Source organism: Carassius auratus, unplaced genomic scaffold (assembly GCF_003368295.1).
Source record: "Carassius auratus strain Wakin unplaced genomic scaffold, ASM336829v1 scaf_tig00217221, whole genome shotgun sequence".
Lineage (NCBI taxonomy): Eukaryota > Metazoa > Chordata > Actinopteri > Cypriniformes > Cyprinidae > Carassius > Carassius auratus.
Genome location: NW_020528950.1, coordinates 1 through 22,527, shown reverse-complemented (window position 1 = coordinate 22,527; position 22,527 = coordinate 1). Strand labels below are relative to the sequence as shown.

The 22,527-nt window shown below is 39.4% G+C and overlaps 1 protein-coding gene across 1 annotated transcript; it reads left to right on the top strand.

Moving 5' to 3' along the window:
• The first annotated feature begins 650 nt into the window (after positions 1-650).
• Positions 651-15,522, top strand: LOC113100283 (uncharacterized). Its single transcript, XM_026265063.1, has 4 exons — positions 651-1,078; positions 6,018-6,504; positions 8,359-13,820; positions 14,882-15,522. Exons 2-4 carry the CDS (start codon positions 6,143-6,145, stop codon positions 14,914-14,916), a joined length of 5,859 nt encoding a protein of 1,952 aa, XP_026120848.1. The 5' UTR covers positions 651-1,078; positions 6,018-6,142; the 3' UTR covers positions 14,917-15,522.
• The last annotated feature ends 7,005 nt before the right edge of the window (positions 15,523-22,527 follow it).

Sequence of the window (22,527 nt, the reverse complement as noted above, 5' to 3'; positions counted from 1 at the left end):
GGGCAGTTTCAAAACACACAGTACTTTGGACTTTCTCTCTGTCTGTCCATGTGGAATATTATATAATGTCATCTGCTTTCATTTATATGCAGGCAAAGACAGTCAATCTGAAGCTAATGCGTGAATCTGTAATCCTTGAATGCACTGTAAGTTTTTGTCGAATAAAAGCATCTGCTAAATGCACAAATGTAAAAGTTTAGTAAAGATCTCTTTCCTATTTCTTTGGAGATACAGTACATAAAGTTATTTTATCATTACGGATTCTCCAGATATGTGTATTAGTTTGTATGTCTGTGTGTGTGTGTGTGTGTGTATTTATAAACTTAATTTGCACACACATTCAAATATATATAAAGTATATTATGTATAGCTGCATCGTAATCAAGAAGATGTTAATAAAATAATATTTATATATATAATCTGTTTTTTATTTCTCTTATAAAAATCTATAGAAACAGATCTATAGAAATCTTGAAAAGGCTAAAGTTCTTGACATTATTCTATAGGCTAAAAGTTGACAGATTACAGGTTCTTCATATGACAGCGTTGTTTCTGGGTTCTTTAACATTGATTGTATTCTAACACTCAAGAAACATTAAGTTAATTTGCGTAATATTAAAGGATCGCCAGATCCTTAAAGCACCAGTAGATGTTTTTCTGACGAGCTCGAGCACAAAAAGTTTTGGGTGGAACTTGAAGGTTCTCCTTAAGGGCTGGAACCTTCATTTCCGAGAGTGTGTGCACACCTAGCATGATCTGAACCCCTCTCACTGTAGAGCTCCTGACATCAGAACACACTCCGCCACCACCATGGAAGGCTCCGCATTAGCGCTGGCAAACCGAGCTCCACTAAACGTCAAATCAAGCAGCAATTTCACGCGCGTCTGACGTCAACACGGGCGAAGAAAAATAAACTTCGCGCACACTTCGGGAGAAACCATTTTCGCCAACGTCGTTTTTCTCCTTCCGCGTAGAGAGGAGGAGAGCCCGCTGATATAAGCATGCTCAGCTGAAGCGTCCTGCAGCCTCTGATGCTGGGCGCAGGCGAACTGCGACGGCCGCGCCAAACGAGCTCCAGGTAAGACAGATGCATTTGAAATGACATCGGAGCGCGTCGCGCCTTTTAACGGCCGAATATACACATATGCCACCGGCCCGTGCATGCATGTATTTCTTTTTTTAATTAACAAGCAGTATAACGTGGGCGCGCGCGCGCGTGTTTTCCACCTAATGCAAAAGATAAACACACACTCCAGCAAAAGACACATCTTGCGAATGGTGCGGAGAGCCGAAAAAAAAAGACCCGCGTCCCGCACCTTGCGTTTGCCGGTGCGAGTCTAGGCCATTTATATGTTTATGTTGCTATGGGAGGATTTTTAAAATTTGAAACGGGATTATGACAGCGTATTTTCCCCACTCGGTTTCTGCAATGTGATTCCTGTACCTGCTGCGTTTTCGTGGCGTTTTTGACTTGTGGAATCGTTCCTGAGCGGCCTGTTTGATCATGTATACTGTGGCACACACTGCAGTATGGCTTTGCCAGCATAGCACGTTTGTGCTGCTGATGCTGCTGCTGCTGCTGGTGGTGCTGATGCTGATGCTGATGCTGTAGGTCACATTACGCGCTTGTGCGCCGCGTTGATGCTCATCAGGAGCTGCATGTGTTTGTTGCGCAGTGGAGATGTTCAGCGAAATGAAATAAGTGAGAGGTGGAAATTGCATTTGAGTTGGGCTTCTTGCTCTAATATTAACATCCTTTCCCATAGGGTAGGGAATGCTTGGTGCGTTTGGGTGTTACTCTGCTTTACCCATTCCACCCCACCTCTCTCTCTCTCTCTCTCTCTCTCGCTCTCTCTCTGCTCTAAGTTCTTAATTAATTCAGGTACACACATGATAATAATTGAATTGTCTCTATTCGGTTCCTATTAAATGCTGTATTCTGTAAAAAGTGATGTAGGAGTGATTTTATCACCTGCTCGTGTGCTGATGGAAGCTATACCTGTGTGCCGTACACTACAGCATCGAGCTGGCCTGCTCCTTAGAGACAGTGGATTCAACCACAGGATCGTTTTATTGCTTTTTTTACAGCTTTGAGAATATTCGCATGTTAAGGTTTTTATCCTTGAGTGAGATTAAGGTAAATACACTTGGCTTGTTGACCATGATGGAGGGCTCAAGACCCAACTCATGCTCTAAATAGATATTCTGGACTTCTTAATGCCTTAATAGAAGTGAGTAGAAACAGAAGTGGAGGTGGAAAGGGAGTTAGATGAACATGCATCTCCTATACTTTCATTAAAAAGTGTTTTTGGTTTATGTTTTCTTTTTTTTCTTTTTTTTTTTACTTTGTCGCAGATGTTTTTCCTGAAATTAGATGGAGAGCATTGCTCGAGATATGAGTCTAGAATTAGAAAAAATAGCATAGCTCAAATAATTAAGTTCATGGAAGAATTTGTTGAGAAATATTTGAGAACGTTGCACTTTGGGAAAGACATGTGTAATTAGATCTTTTTGCTCAGGAGAAAAGTCAGGGTTATTAGAAGCACAGTTATCTTTAAAATGAGTATTCGGTCATCATTTACTCTCGTTCAAACTCCCATGACATTCCTTCTCCTGTGATACACAAAGCAGATGTTAGACATAATGATAGGTTTAGTCACCATTCACTTACATTGCATTTCTTTGCTTACAGTGAAAGTGAATGGTGACTGAGATTGTCATTCTGCTTAACAGCTTTGCATTTTATGTAAGAAAGAAAGTCATCCGGGTTAAAAACAGCATGGTGGCAGGATTTTTAATTTTGAGGTGAACTGTCCCTTTAAGCGTAGATCTAAATTTGCACTCTTTTTAATCTAGGAGAAACACTTAAGATATTAAAACATTTCATTGTGATTAGTCCTTACTGAAGTGTGTGCATATGGTGAAGTTTGTTTGTATTATCTGACACACATCTAGGCTGCTGATGCCATCATGATAGGCGTGTGAAGTGCATATTAATGTTTTGAATATGTTTTTTTTTTTTTGTGATTTAATGCAGATACAGAAAACAACAATAATTCATGAAAAAGTCATAAAAATTCAGCTGGATGTGCAGTGTTAGTGATACTTATCTTTTAAATGTTTTTTTTTTTTTTTTTTTTTTTACATGGTAATGTTTTTTTTTTTTGCATTTCTAATGTAATGCATATCTACAAAAGAAACTGCATAACAGAAATGCATTAGCATTTTGCTGAATAGGCATTTCTGGTGATATTTTGTCATTACCTTTCAGCTTTCAAAGTTTTTTAATGATCAGTGATAAACGAAGGATAAATTGTAAGACAAAAAAGAATATGCAAACGTGTTTGCATTTATGATGCAATGTACATACATATACATACACGTATAGTGAGCAGATATATTAGTAAATCACAGAAGATTTGTGAATGACAAGATTAGATAAATGATGTCAGATCAGTGTTTTGTGAAGTCCCCCTCTGGGATACAGTCAATGGTTGTAATTATGAACCTCCATTCCAGTGGTGATGCTGTGACACTCTCATATTCAATCAACATGAGGCAGCAACACCCCTTTTTCTACCCAGCAACACCGATGTGCTATCGTTGACAGCAGCTGTCATGGTCAAATCACACTTTGACTATTGCCGTCTCTCTTCCCTGATCCCTACGACTAAAAAGGAGCACTATTGCTGGTGTGATATGATCAGCCTGCGATGACACCTGCATTTGCACTGGTATTGTTGAGAATGCAGTATTGGAGGGAGGAGGCTAGGTTAACTGTGTCACAGGCAGTAAAAGAGCGAGAGCTGTGTATCAAACAACATTGTTGGATTTTTCACTCTTTATTTAGTTTTACGTAGAATTCTGCTGTAGGTTACAGCTGATTCAGACTCAGAGGAACGCGATTGGCTGCTCACAGTGATGATGTCACTCCTATACCACACCAATCAGAGTTACAGCTGGCAGGGGAAATGCAATATCCTCAACCTCAATGTAATTTCAACCCCATATTTCACAAATTTACATTGGTTGTTAAAGCATGGGTGGTTTTAAGGATTCTGCAATGCGATAACCGACCCACAGAGAGGTTTTCAGACTGCAAACGGAAACAAAACACACTGACAAAAGTATGCATATTTTATGCGTGTGGTTTCTGGATTCATTAGACAGTAGTTTAATGTACTGGTTATGTCATGCATCTAATTGCGCAGAAATTGTTTCGCATAGAGGTCATCCGGAGGTCAGGTGTGTGTGTGTTGACAACAAAAAAGTGCAGAGACGGTAAGCAGGCTCCTGACTAGTTAAAAAAGGATCTAGCCAAAGCCTCAAGCGTAGCTGGTGGTATTGCATGGCTCACTGTGAATTCAACCTGACCGAATGCCACTCATTAAATCAGTCTAAGCATTACTCAAGAAAACAAGATAGTGTTTTGGCAAACACACACACACACACAAATGCACACAGAGCTGCTGCAAAGCACGAGTCAAGGTCATTATCTCTCTTTTTCTTTTAACCTAGTTCAAGGTCAATTAAAGGTCACTGCTGGGATCAAAGGTTACTGCTTTGATATGTTCAGCACTGAGGTGTGGTTCATTTATTTTAAATCACCATGGAAACTGTTTTGCTCTATTGGCAAATCAGATAGAATGTTACTAGATGATTATTTTTGAACAGTCATTGAAACATAAATTCAAATTTTCAGTATTTCAGTATTTGCTGATTTGTAAGTAGGTATGTCTCTTGTGTAAATGTGACCTATAATCTTTATCATTAAATATGTATGTGAGTGATTTTTCAAAAGTTGTAAATAAAACAAAGATTTTTAGGCATGCATGGAAAAAATCTTTAAAAACGTGTTTCTGCCTCAGAATTCCATGTTTAATTCAAAGTGTTACTTGCTGTTTATAATTATTTGAAGAATGTACTTGCAATTTGTGAGTGAAATGTTTTTCTTAGTAAACACTACATATTTTCAGTATACATTAACATTAAACATTATCCATTGCAACGTAAGCACGTATTTCTTTGTAAAAGTCAATATATCAATATCTATCTATCTATCTATCTATCTATCTATCTATCTATCTATCTATCTATCTATCTATCTATCTATCTATCTATCTATCTATCTATCTATCTATATAGTATGTACTGTTTATGTTTGTGTGTGTGTGTCTATATGTACTGTATATACAGACACACACAGTTTATTTATTTAAAATGCATGATACTTGTGTCTTGTTATTGACACTTGTCTTGGTTCCCACTAAATTTTTCATGTTATTTTTTTCAGAATACCTTTTTGAAAACAGTTTTTTTTATAATTGCATTTGGTGTTGTTTGTTGTTTTTAGATATATTCATGTTTTTTAATCATTCAGTTTCAGTGAGTCAGTTCAATCTGATTTCTGACTGTCTGTTTCAATTAATCAGTTCAAAATTTTAATGAAAAATTCAAGATTCATTTGCATTATCACTCAAAAAATACAAAAGTGTCTGTACCATATGTACAAATACAACCAAATTATGTTGTATTATTATATAAGTATATATACAGTCAATCAAAATGAGTAAAGATTACAATTCCTGTTATTTTGGTGAGAAACACCATGAAAAACATGCTTTGATAATTTTGTTACTGTATTTTACTTGTATTGAACATTTTAAATCTGCATGGCAACAGTGAATCTGGTTCCTCTACAACTGAGATATATATGTTGAGAATCATAAAAAAGCTGAAAAATATCATGCAAGCCCAGATAATGGCTGTGAAATGGGTGCAGAGTAACACAATGACTTTAAGCTGCACTTCTGAGTTTGCACTTGAAGATTTTGTGCATTGGTTATATAATAACCCGACAGGGTGTGTCCACATCAGATCTAAAGAATAGATGCTTCTAATGTAGCTTTAAAGTTTCATGTGCTCAACCAAGAAGATGGTTAGGTCTCTGCAGAGCAGATGGTTATTGTTTTAGAGTGTAATGTTCTCTCTACCTCTCTGTCTCTCTTATTCTCCAGTGATGGCCTCTGCTGAGCAGCTGTGTCCCCGCCTGCTGCACCAGCACTGCCCATAGGCCACACACACACACTTACACACGCCTTTGGGCTCCCTTTCCAATTCCGTCCACACACACACACACATCATGTACAGTGTGGAGGACCTGCTGATCTCTCATGGATACAAACTGCCCAGGGGCGGCCCTGCCTCCTCCTCTTCCTCTGCGCCTTATGACAATCGAAACAACGAATGTCGCCGTGATAATGTAGAGAACCGGCCTGCTGGAGGTGGTGGTGGTGGTGGTGGAACTCTGAATGGATTTGGGACAATTGAGGGGGGAGCAGAAGCAGGCACGGGGGTGTACAGGCCGGCCCCAGTGAAGGCCTACCCAGAGAACAATAACAACATTAATGAGGGCCATGAAAGAATTCAACGGAGACTGGAGGTTCCTGTTGCTTTCCTTGGTGAACTGCAACCTCTGGGTGACTCTCTAGCTACAGACAGTGGGTAAGTGTGCACTGTAAAGTGTCCACAAAGAACAATGTCTTCATTGGTGTTGAAAATATGATCTTTAATTAAAGTTCTTGATGTGAATGGCCCCTTGGATTTAAATTAATTCCAATTGGTTTAAGTGAATTTTGACCATTGTAAAAAAAAAAAAAAAAAAAAAAAAAAAAATATATATATATATATATATATATATATATATGTATATAATTTAAAATCCACAATTAAATCTAAAATTAAAAATCTAAATTAAAATCGAATCGAATTTGTTGCCTTTAAAAGTTTGTTTCACATCAAATTCTTACGAGATTCTGAACCAATAATAAAAAAATATATATTTTCACTATTAAAATGGATTTTTAAACCATTAAGTTAGCCTAGGCCTGCATCATACTAGTGTGTAGTAGCTTCATTTAGCATGTAAGTAGACAGTTCAAATCCTCACCATACCTATGTTTTTGATGAGCAGCTAACATAACCATAACACATAAATATGTCACCAAAAGTTAAATTAAAAGAAATGGCAGGAAAGATAAATAAAAATGATTTAAATCTATTATGTGCTATTGACTGGTGCTGCAGGTGTCAGAGCAACTCACTTACTTGTCTAATTCGGGTGTTTTCTGTTGTATTTTGTTTTAGAATCAGACACAGAAAATCGATGTAAGTTTTGTGAGTAAATCAATCAGCAAATAAGTTAGCAAAACCTCAATGTGAATCGGTTTGTGAGTCACTTTGAATCATTCGAAAAGTTCGCTCACACAATTAATTGTTTGTAGCAGTGATTATAAACAGTAACATGTTAAAACTTTGGATGAAATGGATATTTACCAATAGAAAGAAAATCTGAATATGCCTCATCGTTCGGAAGCTGTGAAGAAGGTCTTTAAGATCTTGAGTTTATGAACGACTTGCAGGTAAAGACACTTTCCAAATAAGTGTATCAAAGCATTACATGGTGAAGCACAGAAAAATACAAAGAAAAGAAAAGTATGATCAAGGACTGCATTAAATAATCTGCATTAAATATCCCTGCCACAAGCCATTTCAAAAAGTAATGGCAATCATCACCGGTGAACACCGATCTTGGCTAGCATGGTCAAGGTTTATGACACCTAAAAGACACACATCAAAACATTTAAAGGGTTCATCGGATGCGATATGCACTTTAACAAGTTGTTTGAACATAAATGTGTTGGCAGTGTGTGTACACAACCACTCAATATTAATAAAAATCCACCCAGTGTTTTTTTTTTTTATCTACTAAAATCATTTTCAGCTTCTTTTTTGTGTGAGGTCACAGTCCATTCCCACTATAGTTGAATGACACTGCTGTCTTAACTTAGACCCTCCCTGAGTGATGTGTCATGTAAAAAGTGCTGTTTTTACTATCACTAAGAAATTTTAACCAAAGTATGTTATCTACTTTTCATTAAGACCCTAAAGAACCATATCAACTTGTGGAAAATGGCCATCCGATGACCCCTTTAACATTAACATTACATTTTTTGAGAGTTTAGAGATATTAAACAAATTCAACTGACACTAATAAATTACATCTATTTTGTTTGAAATTTTGCAAGTTATCAGCAGATTTATGTTGAATGTGTTTCATCATTATCCTGGATGCAATTTACACTATTATATTATAATTAGATGCCATTTACACTAAGTGAAAATAGCATATTTTCTTAGCGATAGATGCTATTTACACTAAGTGCAAATAGCAATGGACTATATGAATATAATTTTATTCATTTCTGTGACCTAATCATCATTTAAAGATGATTTCAGAGTGCATTTAAAAAAAAAATTCTACCTTCATAAATGACATATATTTGTCTCTGTTGCTAGGTTCTATGATGCTCCCAGCCTGACGTTCTCTGAACATGCAGATGAGCGAGATATTGCATTCTGGAGAAGGAGGGGACAGGACTTCAGTGCTCTATTGGACTATGCTGATCCCAGGGAACTCAGAGTGTCTGGAGGATTGTGGCGAGGTCCAGTACTAGCTGTTGAGGAGCTGAGGGCTGAGAGGCCACTGGCACGCTGGGAGGAAGGCCCATGGATACGGGAACCTATAGACTCAGGCCCAGAGACGTTACATGTGACTGGAGAGAGAAAATGCCAGAGCCTGGGAACAGAGGAGTGGCACCCTGCAGTGGGCTTGGGCCGGCAGCTGTCAGATGGCGAGGCTGAACATTGGTCTCAGGAGCAGCAACACCGACTGCGACCAGCAGATTGCAGTGTTTCCACCACAGTGCGAGCCAAGTCCCAGTCGCTCCCACGAGTCCTTTCCCCAGAAGATCCCCACTATGGAGAACTGCCTCAATCCAGTGCCCCAAATCACCCCCCTACACAAAGAAGCAGCAGCTCTGCTCCATATGGTCGATACCACAGTGAATGGCCAGCAGGGGAAAGGTGGAGTGGTCAGACACAAAGTCATGCTCCTTCTGCAGTTGTACCAAAGCCACGGTTCAGCCGCCCCGTCAAGCCACCATCTTATGAGACTCACCAGCAAAACAGGGGGAGCTGGGAAACGTTGTCCTCTGAACCTGTGTCCAAACCCAGAGACCGCTCAGTGTGCTTCTCTCAGAATTTAGAACCACTCAGAGACCGGTCTGGTTGTTATTCTCAGAGTGCAGAGCCTCTAAGAGATCGATCCATTTGCTTTTCACAGAGTGCAGAACCTATTCGAGATCGCATGCTGAGCCACTCTCAAAGTGCTGAACCACTAAGAGACAGATTTATCAGTCATTCACAGAGTGCAGAACTACTGCGTGATCGTTTTTTCAGCCACTCACATAGTGCCGATCTCTTACGGGACCGATCCCTTTGTTACTCTCAGAGCTCAGAACTGCTTCGAGACCGGTCCATTTGTTACTCCCAAAGTGCAGAGCTCCTGAGACCAGAATCATATAGGACAGATCTATTTTACCATGAACTTACTGGTATGGAGCCCCCTGGTTACATCCCACCCCCCTCCTACAGGAGATTCCTGCCACCCAGGAGTGGACAGAACTACCGAGCAGATTCTGCTCTTGTCCGATGGAAACGTGAGCCTGTGAGTGCAGAGATGGGCCAGTGGTTTTCCAGGACTTCAGGATTGTCATGGTCTGAACGGCGTGAAGACAGGAGCATGGCAGTGGTTCCAAGAAGACCTGTGCATCCAGGGCCTGTCGGACCTAGCCGTCCAGGACTTGTGCAGTATGTCCCATTTGAAGACCCACGTATCAGGCATGTCTCAGGGGGGCCTTGTGGAAACTCGCTCACTGACGCGGATAAGATCCGACATGTCAACAAAGAGCTTCCCTGCGCTGCAACTTTAGGACAATCCACACATGATAGTGCCTTTCTCCCTTCACAGGGACCAAGTCTTAGCATGGAAACTAACAAACCGGCTCTCACTGAACAGGAGAATACTAACCGCTGGCACAAGGCGATGAATAAAGGCAGTGAAACTGTAGCACCTGACCAGAGCTGTGCCAAGTACCCACCAGCCTTTCAACTCAGACCCCTGCAACCAATAATTAAAACAGACAGAAGTACAGATCAACAGACTAGAGTAGACAGAATCACTGAACAAGTTAAGGTTGAGAGAGTAACAGAGCCTGTCAAAGTTGAGAGAGGTGCTGAACAGACAAAAACAGACCAAGATAAAGTAACAGAGCAAGTGAAACTAGATCGAGTTACCGACCTAATAAAATTAGACAAGCCTATAGAACAAGTAAAGCCAGACAGGTTTACAGACAAACAAGTAAAGGTAGAAAGATTAACTGACCAGATACAAGTAGACAGGATCCCAGATCAAGTCAAGGCCGACAGGTATACAGACAAACAAATTAATCCTGAAGTCAAGTCAGAGAAATTCCCCGAAAAGCCCATAAAATCAGATAGAATTTCAGACAAGCAAAGTAAAGCTGAACGACTCATAGAAAAGCACTTGAAGATTGATAGAATTTTAGAAAAACAGCTTAAAGCAGATAAAATCTTAGAAAGACAAAGTAGATCTGAAAAATTTACAGACAAGTTGATTAAGGGTGACAAGCAGATAAAAGGAGATAGCAGTACAGTCCAGATAAAATCTGAGAAGATCACTGACAAGTCTGGAAAGGCTGACAAATCCATGGATAAAGGTTCTTCAGAGAGTGTTTCAACTGTAAAGACAGAACCAGTCCAGGAACCTGAGAAAAAGAGTGTGAAAAAGAAACTCAGTGAGACTATCTTTTGCCTTGTGTCTGTACCACTTTCTCAGTCCAGTGCAAAATCTCGGGATCAAAACAACAACGAAGAGAAAGAATCAGACTCTCCTCCAATTCCTCCTCCTCCTCCACCAAGTTCATCCAGTGAAAACAGCAACACCCTCGGCTCTCTGCCAAACCAAAGCCTCAAAAGCACATCCACCACCTCCACTGATTTAGAGCTACAAGCACTCACACTTGGCAGCGGGTCCAGTAGCATTGCCACAAGGAGAGCGCATCGGAGAAGGAACTCACGCTCTAGGATCTTTAAGCCAAATCCACATGATGAGCTCCGACGGTATTCTGGGGCTTGGCCAGGGGACCAGTACCGTGATCAGGAGACCCAGACGAGCCCTGAGCCCACAAAGAGCAATGCAAATCAAGGCCCCACCAATACAGAAGCACAAGATGCTCCTGCTGCCCCAGAGGTAACCTCTCCTGGTAAGACTACATCAGTGGCTCCAGAGGCTGCCCCAGGGGCCACTGGGGCTTCGTCAGCTCCACCGGCTCCATCAGTTCCTTCAGTTCCGCCGACTCCAGCAGCTCCAATGGCTTCAGGAGCTCCTGACCCCAGCACCCCTTACGGGTATCCCATGAAGGGCCAGAAAAGCCTAAAACTATCCAGCAACAGTGCTTTTTCACGGACAGGTACCTTCACCAGGAGCACAGGTTCTCACAGACCTCCATTACATCCCCCGCCACACCCTCCACCCCCACCTCCGAACCAACCTCCATCTCAACCTCCTCCTCCCCCACCAACACAGCCCCCAGCTCAGTCCCCACCATCAGATAAGACTGAGGAGGAAAAATCAGCCACAGGGCCAAACCCTGAGGGATTTGAACAGTTCTTGCTGAAGCCAGTAAGCCGACTGCCATGGGACGCTATTGAGGATCTTGAGACCATCAATAAGGAGGCACAAGACCAAGCAGGTAAACGCCCCAGCGTGGACCAGTGCATTGAGGATCTTAATGAGGCCTACAAAGATATCCTGGAGCTCAGTACTGCCAGCAATAACCTTCCCAACCGCTCCTCCATGCAAATCCCTGACCGCATCAAATCCAGGTTATCTTCAGATCCACTTGGAATGCCTTCAACCGCTCTTCGACCAAGCTTGGTGCCTGGAAGTGACCCAGAATACAGGGAGGTGAAGAGTGCCTTTTCCCGACCATCAACTGGGAAGAGTGTGAGCTTCAGCAAACAGCTGAGAGAGGAGATTTGTCCTGCTGCCCCCCCACCAGAACCAGGTTTCAGAGATTACAAAACAGTCATGTCCCAGATAACCCAACGCAAAGCCTGCAGATCAGTGAAGCTGGATATACCAGCCCCCAAAGAGACCCAAAGAGATGATGATTTGACTGCACAAACCTCCTCCACCTCTTCCATTGCAGCCGAGGCACCATGGGCAGACAGACAGCCCATGCAAGATGCCTCCACTCTAACCAGCCCACCTGACTATGAGCACATCTGTCAAACTCTCCAAATGGCCCGTGAATCTGGGGCAGTTAGCCGAGCTTCTATCAAATCCAAACCAGGAAGCGCCATGAGCATCGAAACGCCACAGCATGTGCCCATACCTGGTAGGCCTCCTGTAGATTCTGAGCAGCCATGTTGTTCTTCAGCATTAGAAGGGAGACAGGAGCCAATGTCATTATTCAGGGAGGAAAGGAGCTCAGGCTTTAGGAGGGTAACAAGCCACACTAACAGGTTCCTTAGTAACAGGGGTGTGCTCTGTAGCCTTGCAACCGGAAATCCTGTTGGTGACAAAGCAGGTTTAGAGACTAACCCAGAGGTTCCTGCTGACTGGAAGATGCAGCTTTCATTAGCTGAAAAGCATATTGCTACTCTGATCACAGGAGAGGGTTCAGAAGAGAACCTTGATGAGTCAAACAAGGTTAAAGGTGATAAAGACATTCCTGGCAGTGTGTCAATTGAAAATGAAGTGAGCAACATTTTAGCCACTGAAATGAAAGATGATACTGCCAATGCTGAGCAGAAACATTCTGAAGTAAAAGAGACAGAAACAGAGCAAACTGAGACACCTGAAATCCAACAACCTGAAGTGACAGAGAAAGTGAAAGAAGAGGAAACATCTAGGGAAACGACTGAAACAGATCAAGAGAAATGCGAGCAGAAAGACCCTGTTACTGAAGGAACAGAGCAAAATAGTGATACAACCTCTGAGGAAAAGAAAGAACCAAATGTGATCTTGAGGGCAAATAAGGTTGCAATATGGACTCATTCAGGTTTAGATTCAGAGCTACGACCTGAATTTCCACCAGATCACCTTCCCCTTTCTGTACTTCCTTATCCTAATCGTAGATTATCTTTAGGGTTAGATTGGGAGAAGGGTGGGTGGGAAGGGGAAAGTTTGGGTCAAGGTGGATTTTGGTCCAGAGAGAGGCGGTCCCTTGATGCTGAGAGATGGGGTATTGGTGGAGAGACTTGGGGTTTAGACAATGATAGACAGGAAGGAGGTGGTGAAAAACTGGGTCTGGGGGGTTGGCGTGGATGTGGGATTGATGGCCAAGGCACAGATGATTCAGACTGGGAAGTAGATGAAAATACCCAAGAGTCAGGTTCAGACAGAAATATAATAACACTTAAGCCTGAGCAGGGTCTTGGTGAAGACAGTAGCAGTCCAGTCTCTAGCACTGATCAAGTGGAAAAAGATAAAACACAAGCTGTTGCTAGCCAAGGCATTGATAAGGGTCGGATTCAAGGTCCAGGTGAATGTCAGGTTTCAAGTGTAGATCGACGGACCCGTGGACTTTCCCATAGAATAGAGGCTCTTTTTACAGCCCCACCCGGGCATGGCTCAGAGGAGAGACTTGCCCGCATGAGGGAGGTGGACACTGTCTCACGAATGAGACGCCTTAGCCTCCGTAGTTCAGACTCTTGGGATGGACTGCACGGGGTGGGAAGGTGGGGAGAATATGGATGGGAGGAAGAATGTCCCCTTCCTGGCCCACAGGGTTCTTCAAACATCACAAAGGTAGAGGATAAAGAGGGCAGTGCCCACCCTGTAGTCAACAGTGAACCTAAAGAAACAAAAGACGACCAGGCAACCCTAAAAGGTGAGAAACTGTTACATCAGCTTTTGTATTTACTGTGGGTAGCATTTGATAGCAGAATTCACTGGTGACATTTGTACAGTGTGGTTCTTGATAAAGTCCCAAATTTGACTCAGAATTTAAGCCTATCAGTCATTAGCTGTGTTTACATTGACTCTTCTAATCTGATCGTAATAGGAACAGAAGCACAATCAGAATAAAAATGTCACATGTAAACATGTCAATCGGATTGAATTGGCTCGATCCAACTAAAATTTCGATTGGATTGTAAGGGGTGGTTTATCCCTTTTGTAATCCGAGAGAGAGGCCAGGTAAACATTTGTTCGGATTGAAAACCGAAACTGAAAAGTACTGCGCATGCGCAGTGACGTAGAAATAGCGTAATGACATATGACAAGCGGAAAGAGATGTTCTTCCTGGTGAATAAAGTGTTACAAATAAGTGTCCTGTCATTATAAATCTCCCCTTTCACTCAGCGTATGTGAAGTGGAACACGACCACGTCCCACCAGTCCTCGTTTAAGGCTCTCATCAACAGACGTCTAGTTTTGAGTGTGGGAAGAGACACTTTTACAACTTTTTTTTTTTTTGCTAAAGTAAAGTTAAGCAGCACAACAGTTCATGTGCTGGGCGTCACCTAATTAGGACCCGAAGTAGATAAATATAACGTGTGCTTTTTAAAACAGCAGCGGGAAACTGCTTATTCATGCAGTGTGTGCATATCAAAAGAGTAAATCCGATCAGAAGCTTGTGACATGTAAACGCACACATCAACCTGATCACTTTATTTACCGTTCATGTAAACACTATGTTCGGATTGAATGAATTCATTCTGATGGAAGCAAAAAGTGTAAACGCACCTATTGATCAATTATTACTATAATGTTTCAAAAAGAACAATTTTCTGTCATTTGAGCCCTGCATATTGTTGTAATCTTACTTGAATGTGTGTGGAATTCTTTTAGTTTATTTACATTACATGCATGGACTACTGTACACAGTGATGCTATTGTTAAATTTTTTAGCTGTTTACATAATGTATTTCTCCTCTTTTGACATTTTCAGAGTCACAGGAGCTCAGCCAGATGGAGAGGTCGTAGCTGAACCCTAGAGGTCAGAGGTCATCCAACTAAGGGCCAGCCTCCAGCACTGTGACCTGGCTGTCTGCTAAATGCCTTCATTCTCATATGCTATCGAAACATCCTCAGACATACACACACATATACACAAATATATACAAAACATTAGACATAAACACATTGAGCGATGCATTTCTCTAAAACACACATCTGTGCATAAACACACAGAAAACTCATATACAAACACTCAAAGTCATTGTCATGTATGCAGACACTCACATGCATTCAGAACACATTTAAACACCTCACCACTGAGACATCTAAAATGGCCTTCTACTCCGACAAGAGCATTGTTTATCAATTCCACTCCATGCCCAATCAGTTCCAGCTCTGCTGGCTTTCAAAGTGTTGCTGTTCCACTGCCAGAAGGAGGTTTCCAACAATGCCCCACCCCCTTCATATGTTACAGTTCTCATCATGCCCCATTTTCTTTATTTTCTTGCCCACATCTTAGTTCTTTTCCCTGCAATTTAATTAAAGGTTGGTTTATTAGACTTTATCTGGTACATTACTCAGAAAAAAAAGAAATTAAAATGTTATTTTATGACCAAGAAACTAAAAAAAAAAAACAATTTTACTGTCTTTTGTAAAAAAAAAAAAAAAAAAAAGGAAAAAAAGAAAGAAAAAAATGACTGTTTAAAAGTAATACAGAACAATCGATGAAGTTTAAAACCAGCTACAATCTATTATACTGTCCTACTCTGTGCAAACAACCTATCATCCTTGCAACTTTGTCTTTCTTCAACCCATTACCTTCCTTACATCTTTGCATGTTCCTTACCTTAATTAAGACCTCAGTCTTCTCACTAACCATTCATTACACTAACCTTGTGTGCATCTCGTAAATTTTTCCTTCATCTAGACAGTGTTATGTCTGCACACCAATGTTTTCGTCACCCGTACAATTTCATCACACTGGTATTAAGAATGTTTTCTTAAGGTCTTGTGCTACACTTCTTAATTAGTATGACCACAATTGGTTTACCCTTAAACACTTTTCATTAAGTTAATAGTGTCTCCTATAGTAATGGGAAGTTCGGATCATTTTACTGAATTTGTCATTTGAATTTCATTCTTCAAAATGTCTGAATCTTTTTTTAAATAATTTTGTTAATTATGTTAATTTCAACAGAATATATTTAAAATCTTACATGTTAATAGCCAAATTCAGCAACACATCTACTTAGATTAATTTAGACATTGATCATATTTCGAATAAGAAAAACAAATAATGCTATCAAGGCCAAATTATGACAAACAAAAATGATTAATTCACTGCTTCAGGCTATAGTCTGTTAGATTACTTCACATCCCAGTCGAGGCGTACATTCTTTTGTCACATCATATCTATAAGCTGAAGCTATGACTTGAAACAGAAGTGATTAGTTCACCTCTCGAGTCCTCTGGTTCGAGTGGATTTGTTCATCTCGTGACAGCCCCATAGGCTATAATGCGGTCTGTACTGGAAACAGAACTGATTAGTTCAACTCTCAAGTTTTCGAGTCGTTTGTTCTTGACGTGACTGCTTCCCAGCTCAGTATCTTATGACAAACACATTGCATTAGTATATTATAAACTGTATGTTTTTATTATTTCAAGGTATCTTATTTGCTTCATCGTTATGATTTTTCCCTTAATTCTGGTAAAGTTTAAAGCAACCCGTTTACCACCCCACATTCAGTGTTATGACATCATGAAAGAAATTAAAAAATATATAAATTGTTAGAAATAAAAAGCTACAGTTTGAGACCAGAAATTTATCACACAACGGTCTAATTAATTTCTGTATCAAATACGGCTGTCACATCACATAACAAAAGAACAAATTACTCAGAGCCGAAGACTCCAGAGGTGAATTAATCATTTCTGTATCCGTCACAGACTGTATTTTAACCTATACTGCTGTCACTGGATGAACGAATGACTCGAACCAGATCCCGAGGACTTGATGGGTTAATTAATCAATTCTGTTTAATGTAAAGAACCTATAGGATGTTGCAAATGTGGGTAAACCCGAAATGAAAGAATCCCTCGATGAGATGACTCGATGTTCTAGAGTCATACTAAGATTCGTTCAAACTTAACGGATCATTCATGAACGACACATCACTAGTTTCTCCCAACTCACTGATATCATCCCAAACTAGCATACACATTTAAAAATAAAGGTTCTTTATTGATATCAGTGGTTCATGAAGAACCTTTACCATCGATGATCTGTTATGTACCTTTATAGTAAAAAAATATATATTTTAATTTTTTAAATCTTTTAAAGGGGTCATGAACTGAATTTGTTTTTTATTTTGTACTTTTTACTGAGGTCAATCTAAAATGTCATCAAGGTTTTATCAAAACATTATTTAGAAGTAATAGGCTTTCTTCTGTCCTGTTTTAAAACCCCTCATCAGAACGCTCCTTTGAATAGGTAAGGCAGATTGTAGACTCGGAAGTAAACACCCACTGCAGTGATTGGCTAACAGAGGTGTATGATTGACAGCTTACGTCCTTCACAAATGGACACTGCAGTGATTTAGATTAAAAATGCATAAATACTCATATCAAAGCAATAGGGACAATGTAACCGAAAAAGTTAATCAGACTTGTGTAACTTTACTGTCAGATCAAATATAGTCGGCACAGCATCGTCTTTTAGTTTCAATCTTTCTGAAATCCCACATCAAATTGCCTCGTTTGTAATGAATTACTAAAAAAAAAAAAAAAAAAAAACCCAAAACAAATAGACTGACGTCGTCTGGAACTTCTTAACAAATAAAGTTCATCCACTCTTTCCCAATGTTGGGATCAGAAGGAAGGCAATGAAGCAGAGACTTTTTCCACAACTTGCCATTACACAGCATCTTGTTATCTAGGAGCCATCTTAATTTTTTTTTGTTTCTGGATAGATCTGTGCGTTCACCTTTCTCATAAACACTTCATGCTCAAGTCGGTGGGCGGAGCTAAACAGGCAGCGATGTAGAAGCAGGTGTTGATCTTCTTCTTTGGAGGAGTTGTTTAGCCACACTATTACATCATAGAATTATACATTCCACAAACTGTTGTTTTGGCAGACTGGCTTCAATATAAGCTATTTTTAGTCCTCAAACATGCAGGATATTTTTATAGTACAATGACCTCTTAAATGTCAACAGATCAAGGGCATTTTGGTTTCTTAGCTCATGACCCTCTAAGAACTGGTTACAGAAAGATTCTTTGGAGAACCAAAAATTTTTATTTTATGACATTGCTACGAAACCCCCCTTTCTGAACCTTTATTTTTAAGAGTGTATATTTGTGTCCTAGCATTCTTGTTGAAACGCACTGCTTTAATTCTTCACTTAAAGCTAAATACACCATTATACCATGTCCTAACCAGGTGTGTTTAGAGTGTAATTTCAAGTTGAAAAGAAAAAGTATATTTTGCATTAAGAAAATGAAGCTGATTTTTCTCAAGTTACCCAATGTAGATGAAAACGTTAAAAATATTATAAATATATTAATAAATGATATTAATAAAGGGTAGTGTTTGTTGTACTGCCTTTTAATTTAAATTTATATTTTAATTCACTTTATAGACTTCATTTTCTTTATGAAATATATATATAGAGAGATGATCCTTTTGTTTCTTGTCTATCACATCTTACTTGGTTGGAACATGGTATAATAACTTTTTCCATGTTCAAGCAGCACCATGCATGACCATCAGAATCACCCCCTAAAACCTCTCAAATCCATCAGTCCATCAAGAAACCAGTCCACGGGGGCAGCCTCTACCCCATCCTCCCCAGTGAGTCTCGGTCCCTACAGCCTTTCCTCTGTTGACATCATGGAACTCTCTTGTCATTTGTTGGAACATGTGGTCCGCTTGTGGAGTGCTTTCAAGGGGTGCACTCACCCCTCTGTCCAACGTGGTTCTGTTTGAGCAGACATGAATGTTTTGTAAATGCTTTTATATTGTTTTTTTGACTTTACCAAAACCAGTATAGGCAGTTTTACAAGAACCGTTCTATTTATTCTTTTTTTTTTCCATGTTTATGTGTCACCTGAGCTGTTCTGCTCCAGATCGGGAGTTCCACACGATGTGGTAAAAGACACTCAATGGCTCTGAACTGTTTTCATTTTCAGATGAATCAATCAAAGAAAACGTATTGCTCTTGGTTCGAACCCATAGTGCCCTATTTATCAGAACCTTTCAGCACACTGTAACGTACGTCCCTGAGTGTGGAGAGCTTTGTATAGTTTCGGTTAGAACCAGTGGTGTAATGCAGGTCAAACGGAGACCTGGGTTGGATGCGCGTTTCAGTATTTGATGTATCAACTTAAAAAGCACCTTGTTAACATATTTTTACCGTGATTGGATTCAAAGAGAATTTTTAGCTATCGAGTGGGCCTTTTTTGAAACACACCAGTAACGATAAGCCTAAGGAGTTACTTTGAAACACCACCAAAATGTTTGATATCTCAAGTGTCAAAATGTGCATCGTTTTGAATGTTTGTCTGATATATCAAATACCTTAAATGATGTTGTGTGACCCAGGTTTCACACAGGTTGCGACTTTGAATTAGGGAACTATTTTCAAGCGATATAGACTTTAGAAAAACAGGGTCCAAACGCGAACACAGAGACACGCGTTAGCTACTACTGTAATGGTTGCCTGTCCATAACCTAAACCTAAATGCCAGGTAACTTCTGGAAGCAATAAATTGCTCAAGAGCGTTTCGATGAACAAGCTAAATGTGTACAGATGATTTTAATGGTTAAATGTAGGCTAGATGGTTGCAAAGTAGAGGGACAGCTCTAGATATGTAATGATTTGGATTAGCTTAGGTGAAAGATAGGCCTACTCTATGGTAATGTTTGATATGTATGGAACAATTTTAGGAAAAATTCAACTTCTAAGATAACCTTATGCTATGGAATGGAGAGATATAAATTTCTGACATCATAATGCATGAAAGCTTGAGCAATATTGTCCAACACAGAAGCTCATTGGCTGTAGGAAATCTGGGAAGCGGGATATACTTGTTAAAGTGTCATCTATCCAAACGTCACTCACAGAAAAGCATTTTAAATAGCGTGGAAGCGTGTGAATGAGCGTGTGCGCGCATGCATGTGTGTGTTCGCTTACTTTTTTCCCTGTCATAGTGCCATTCATCGTGATAAAAAAGGCATTTCACTGAATACTTATTTTGTTATCATTGAAATTGTTAACCAGTCTGCATAATGTATAAAATAAAAGTATATTTTAAAATATTTTAAACGATATTTTTGTATTTAACCATAATAATTTCATTTCTTCGCTCTTGGATCAAGCTGGCAGTTTTATGTTACTGTATAGAATGATAAGAAAATTCTATAATTTTCTAGTGCTTAAAGAAAAACAAATTAAGGAAAAATGTATGGGCCAAATTTAAGTTAGAGATCTGCAGCATGTTTTGCCAAGTTGATGGGCTCTCATTGTGAACAATAGATATGAATTACAGGATTTAGCTTTTTGAGTTTGTAGTAAATGCTGCAGTAAAGCGAAAAAGGCCCACTGTTGATATCTGACGCTTTGTATAGTTGTAATGTTCATTCAGTTTACATAAACATCAGATAACAAATTTAGTGGATCCATTCACAGCTGCCTAGAAACTTGTTACAGCAAAGTGCATACAACAAGGAAATTGCAACATTAAAAGTGACTTTGTTTGATCTTGATTCCGTTCAAAGCTAAATGTGGCCTTATTTTAGGCTATTTGAGCATTTGTACGTCTTCCATTCAGAATCATGTACTGTTATCATCACGAGCTCGTACCAACGGTTTTCTATGAAAAATGAAAAAGAAATCAATAAGTAAGATCACACACAGCCAAATATTCTTTATTTCTTTGCAAGTATGATAAGCTAACGTTTGGATCGAAAGTGAGATGTGTAGCACACTGACAGGATCTGTTCCCTATTTCACTGAAAAAGGCCATAACTGTTATATGATTTCAAGCTGTTTTCATGAACTATGTAGCATTTTTGCCATTGTAGCATTCAGAGTAAGTTCAATGTGAAAAAGCCACTGAATCGTACTGTTTTTCTTTTGCGTTTGTAACGGGAGTCTTAATGATAACACTGTCCGTATTTGAAAACACAAGCTGTTGCATTTTCATGCCAAGAGTGTCATCGGTTACATTTGTATCATTGGACATTTCTGGATCTCATGGTTTGCATTTGCATACATCATTTTTTGGTTCCATGTTTGTAAATGTTTCAGGCATTTGAAATGTAAATATGTGACATAAGGATAAAAAAAATCAAATTTAATAAACATTTTCTACAATTTAATTGCTGTGCTTATATATCTGACTAAGATCTGCATAACTATGTTTGGAGTTGTTTAACCCTCTTTATTGAAGTTCATAGCTTGCTCATGTTGAATAAGGCAAAAAATATGCAATTAATTTGAATTTAAAACTTTTAAATAATGGAATTTATTTTCTAGTATTGCTCTACTTAAATGTTTCAAACATTTTGTTTACTGTTTTGCAATAATTTCCTGGGATGAATTTTCATCTTGTACATTTTGAGAAGCAGAGGAATGGTGTGCTGATATATTTAAAAACCCTTAGACAATAACTATAGATGGCTAATAACTACTGAATGTTGATTGAAAAATATAGCAGAAAGATAGCAGAAAATCATTTTTCAATCAAAAGTTCCTTGGGTTTCAAATCATAGGACAATGTATTATAAGAAGTATTTTGACACTGTGGTTATAGTGTGGAAAAGTGCAATATATAAATATAGTCTAGTGTGTTCATGCCCATACCTGTATGTGAATGAAAAATTAGATGGACTTCCTCCAAATCTCCTAGAGCATGCTGGGAGGATTTTAGGTTTCATTCATAAAATGCTGTACTGGCCTGAAACATTCATGAATGTTGTGCCAACGTTGTGATCACTGATAATACGTTTTGCCAACATTTGGGTCCAACTGGCAGCTCAGTGTGAGAGTCTGGCTGGAGAAAAGCGCTAAAATCACCAACATTACACAGACACGCACTATCCCACTTTTGCTGTGAAACTGTGTTTGTAGCTATAGTTATCAAAACACTGAGCAAATTAAAATGTCAGTGAAATATATTCTTAGGGTATGTTTACGATACTAATTATGATATCCAACATATCTGTAATTATTGTATTTTCAGGCAAATTTAGACACCTAAACAATTACAACACAAAACATGAAACATCAAAAACAATTGTTTTGGCCAAAATAGCTTTGCTGTAATTATAAAATCACATAATATAATGAGACAGCTTGCCTCGGTTGATAACAAGCCTCAACATACAAGGCTACATTTGAAAAAGGCGTAATTAGAGTCCAAAAAACATACTGAGTACTAGCACCATATGATAAATAGGCCTGCTTGAGACTTGGCGTCCAATTGCAATGATGTTCTGTCATTGGTTCAAATCACGGGAAATCACGAGCTCGCGTTTATCTGCGTTAATGCCGCCACACGCTTTGATCCTGTGGGACTGAAGTTTGTTCCTCAGTGTGAATGAAACAAACAAATGATTCAGAAAAAAACATCCGATAA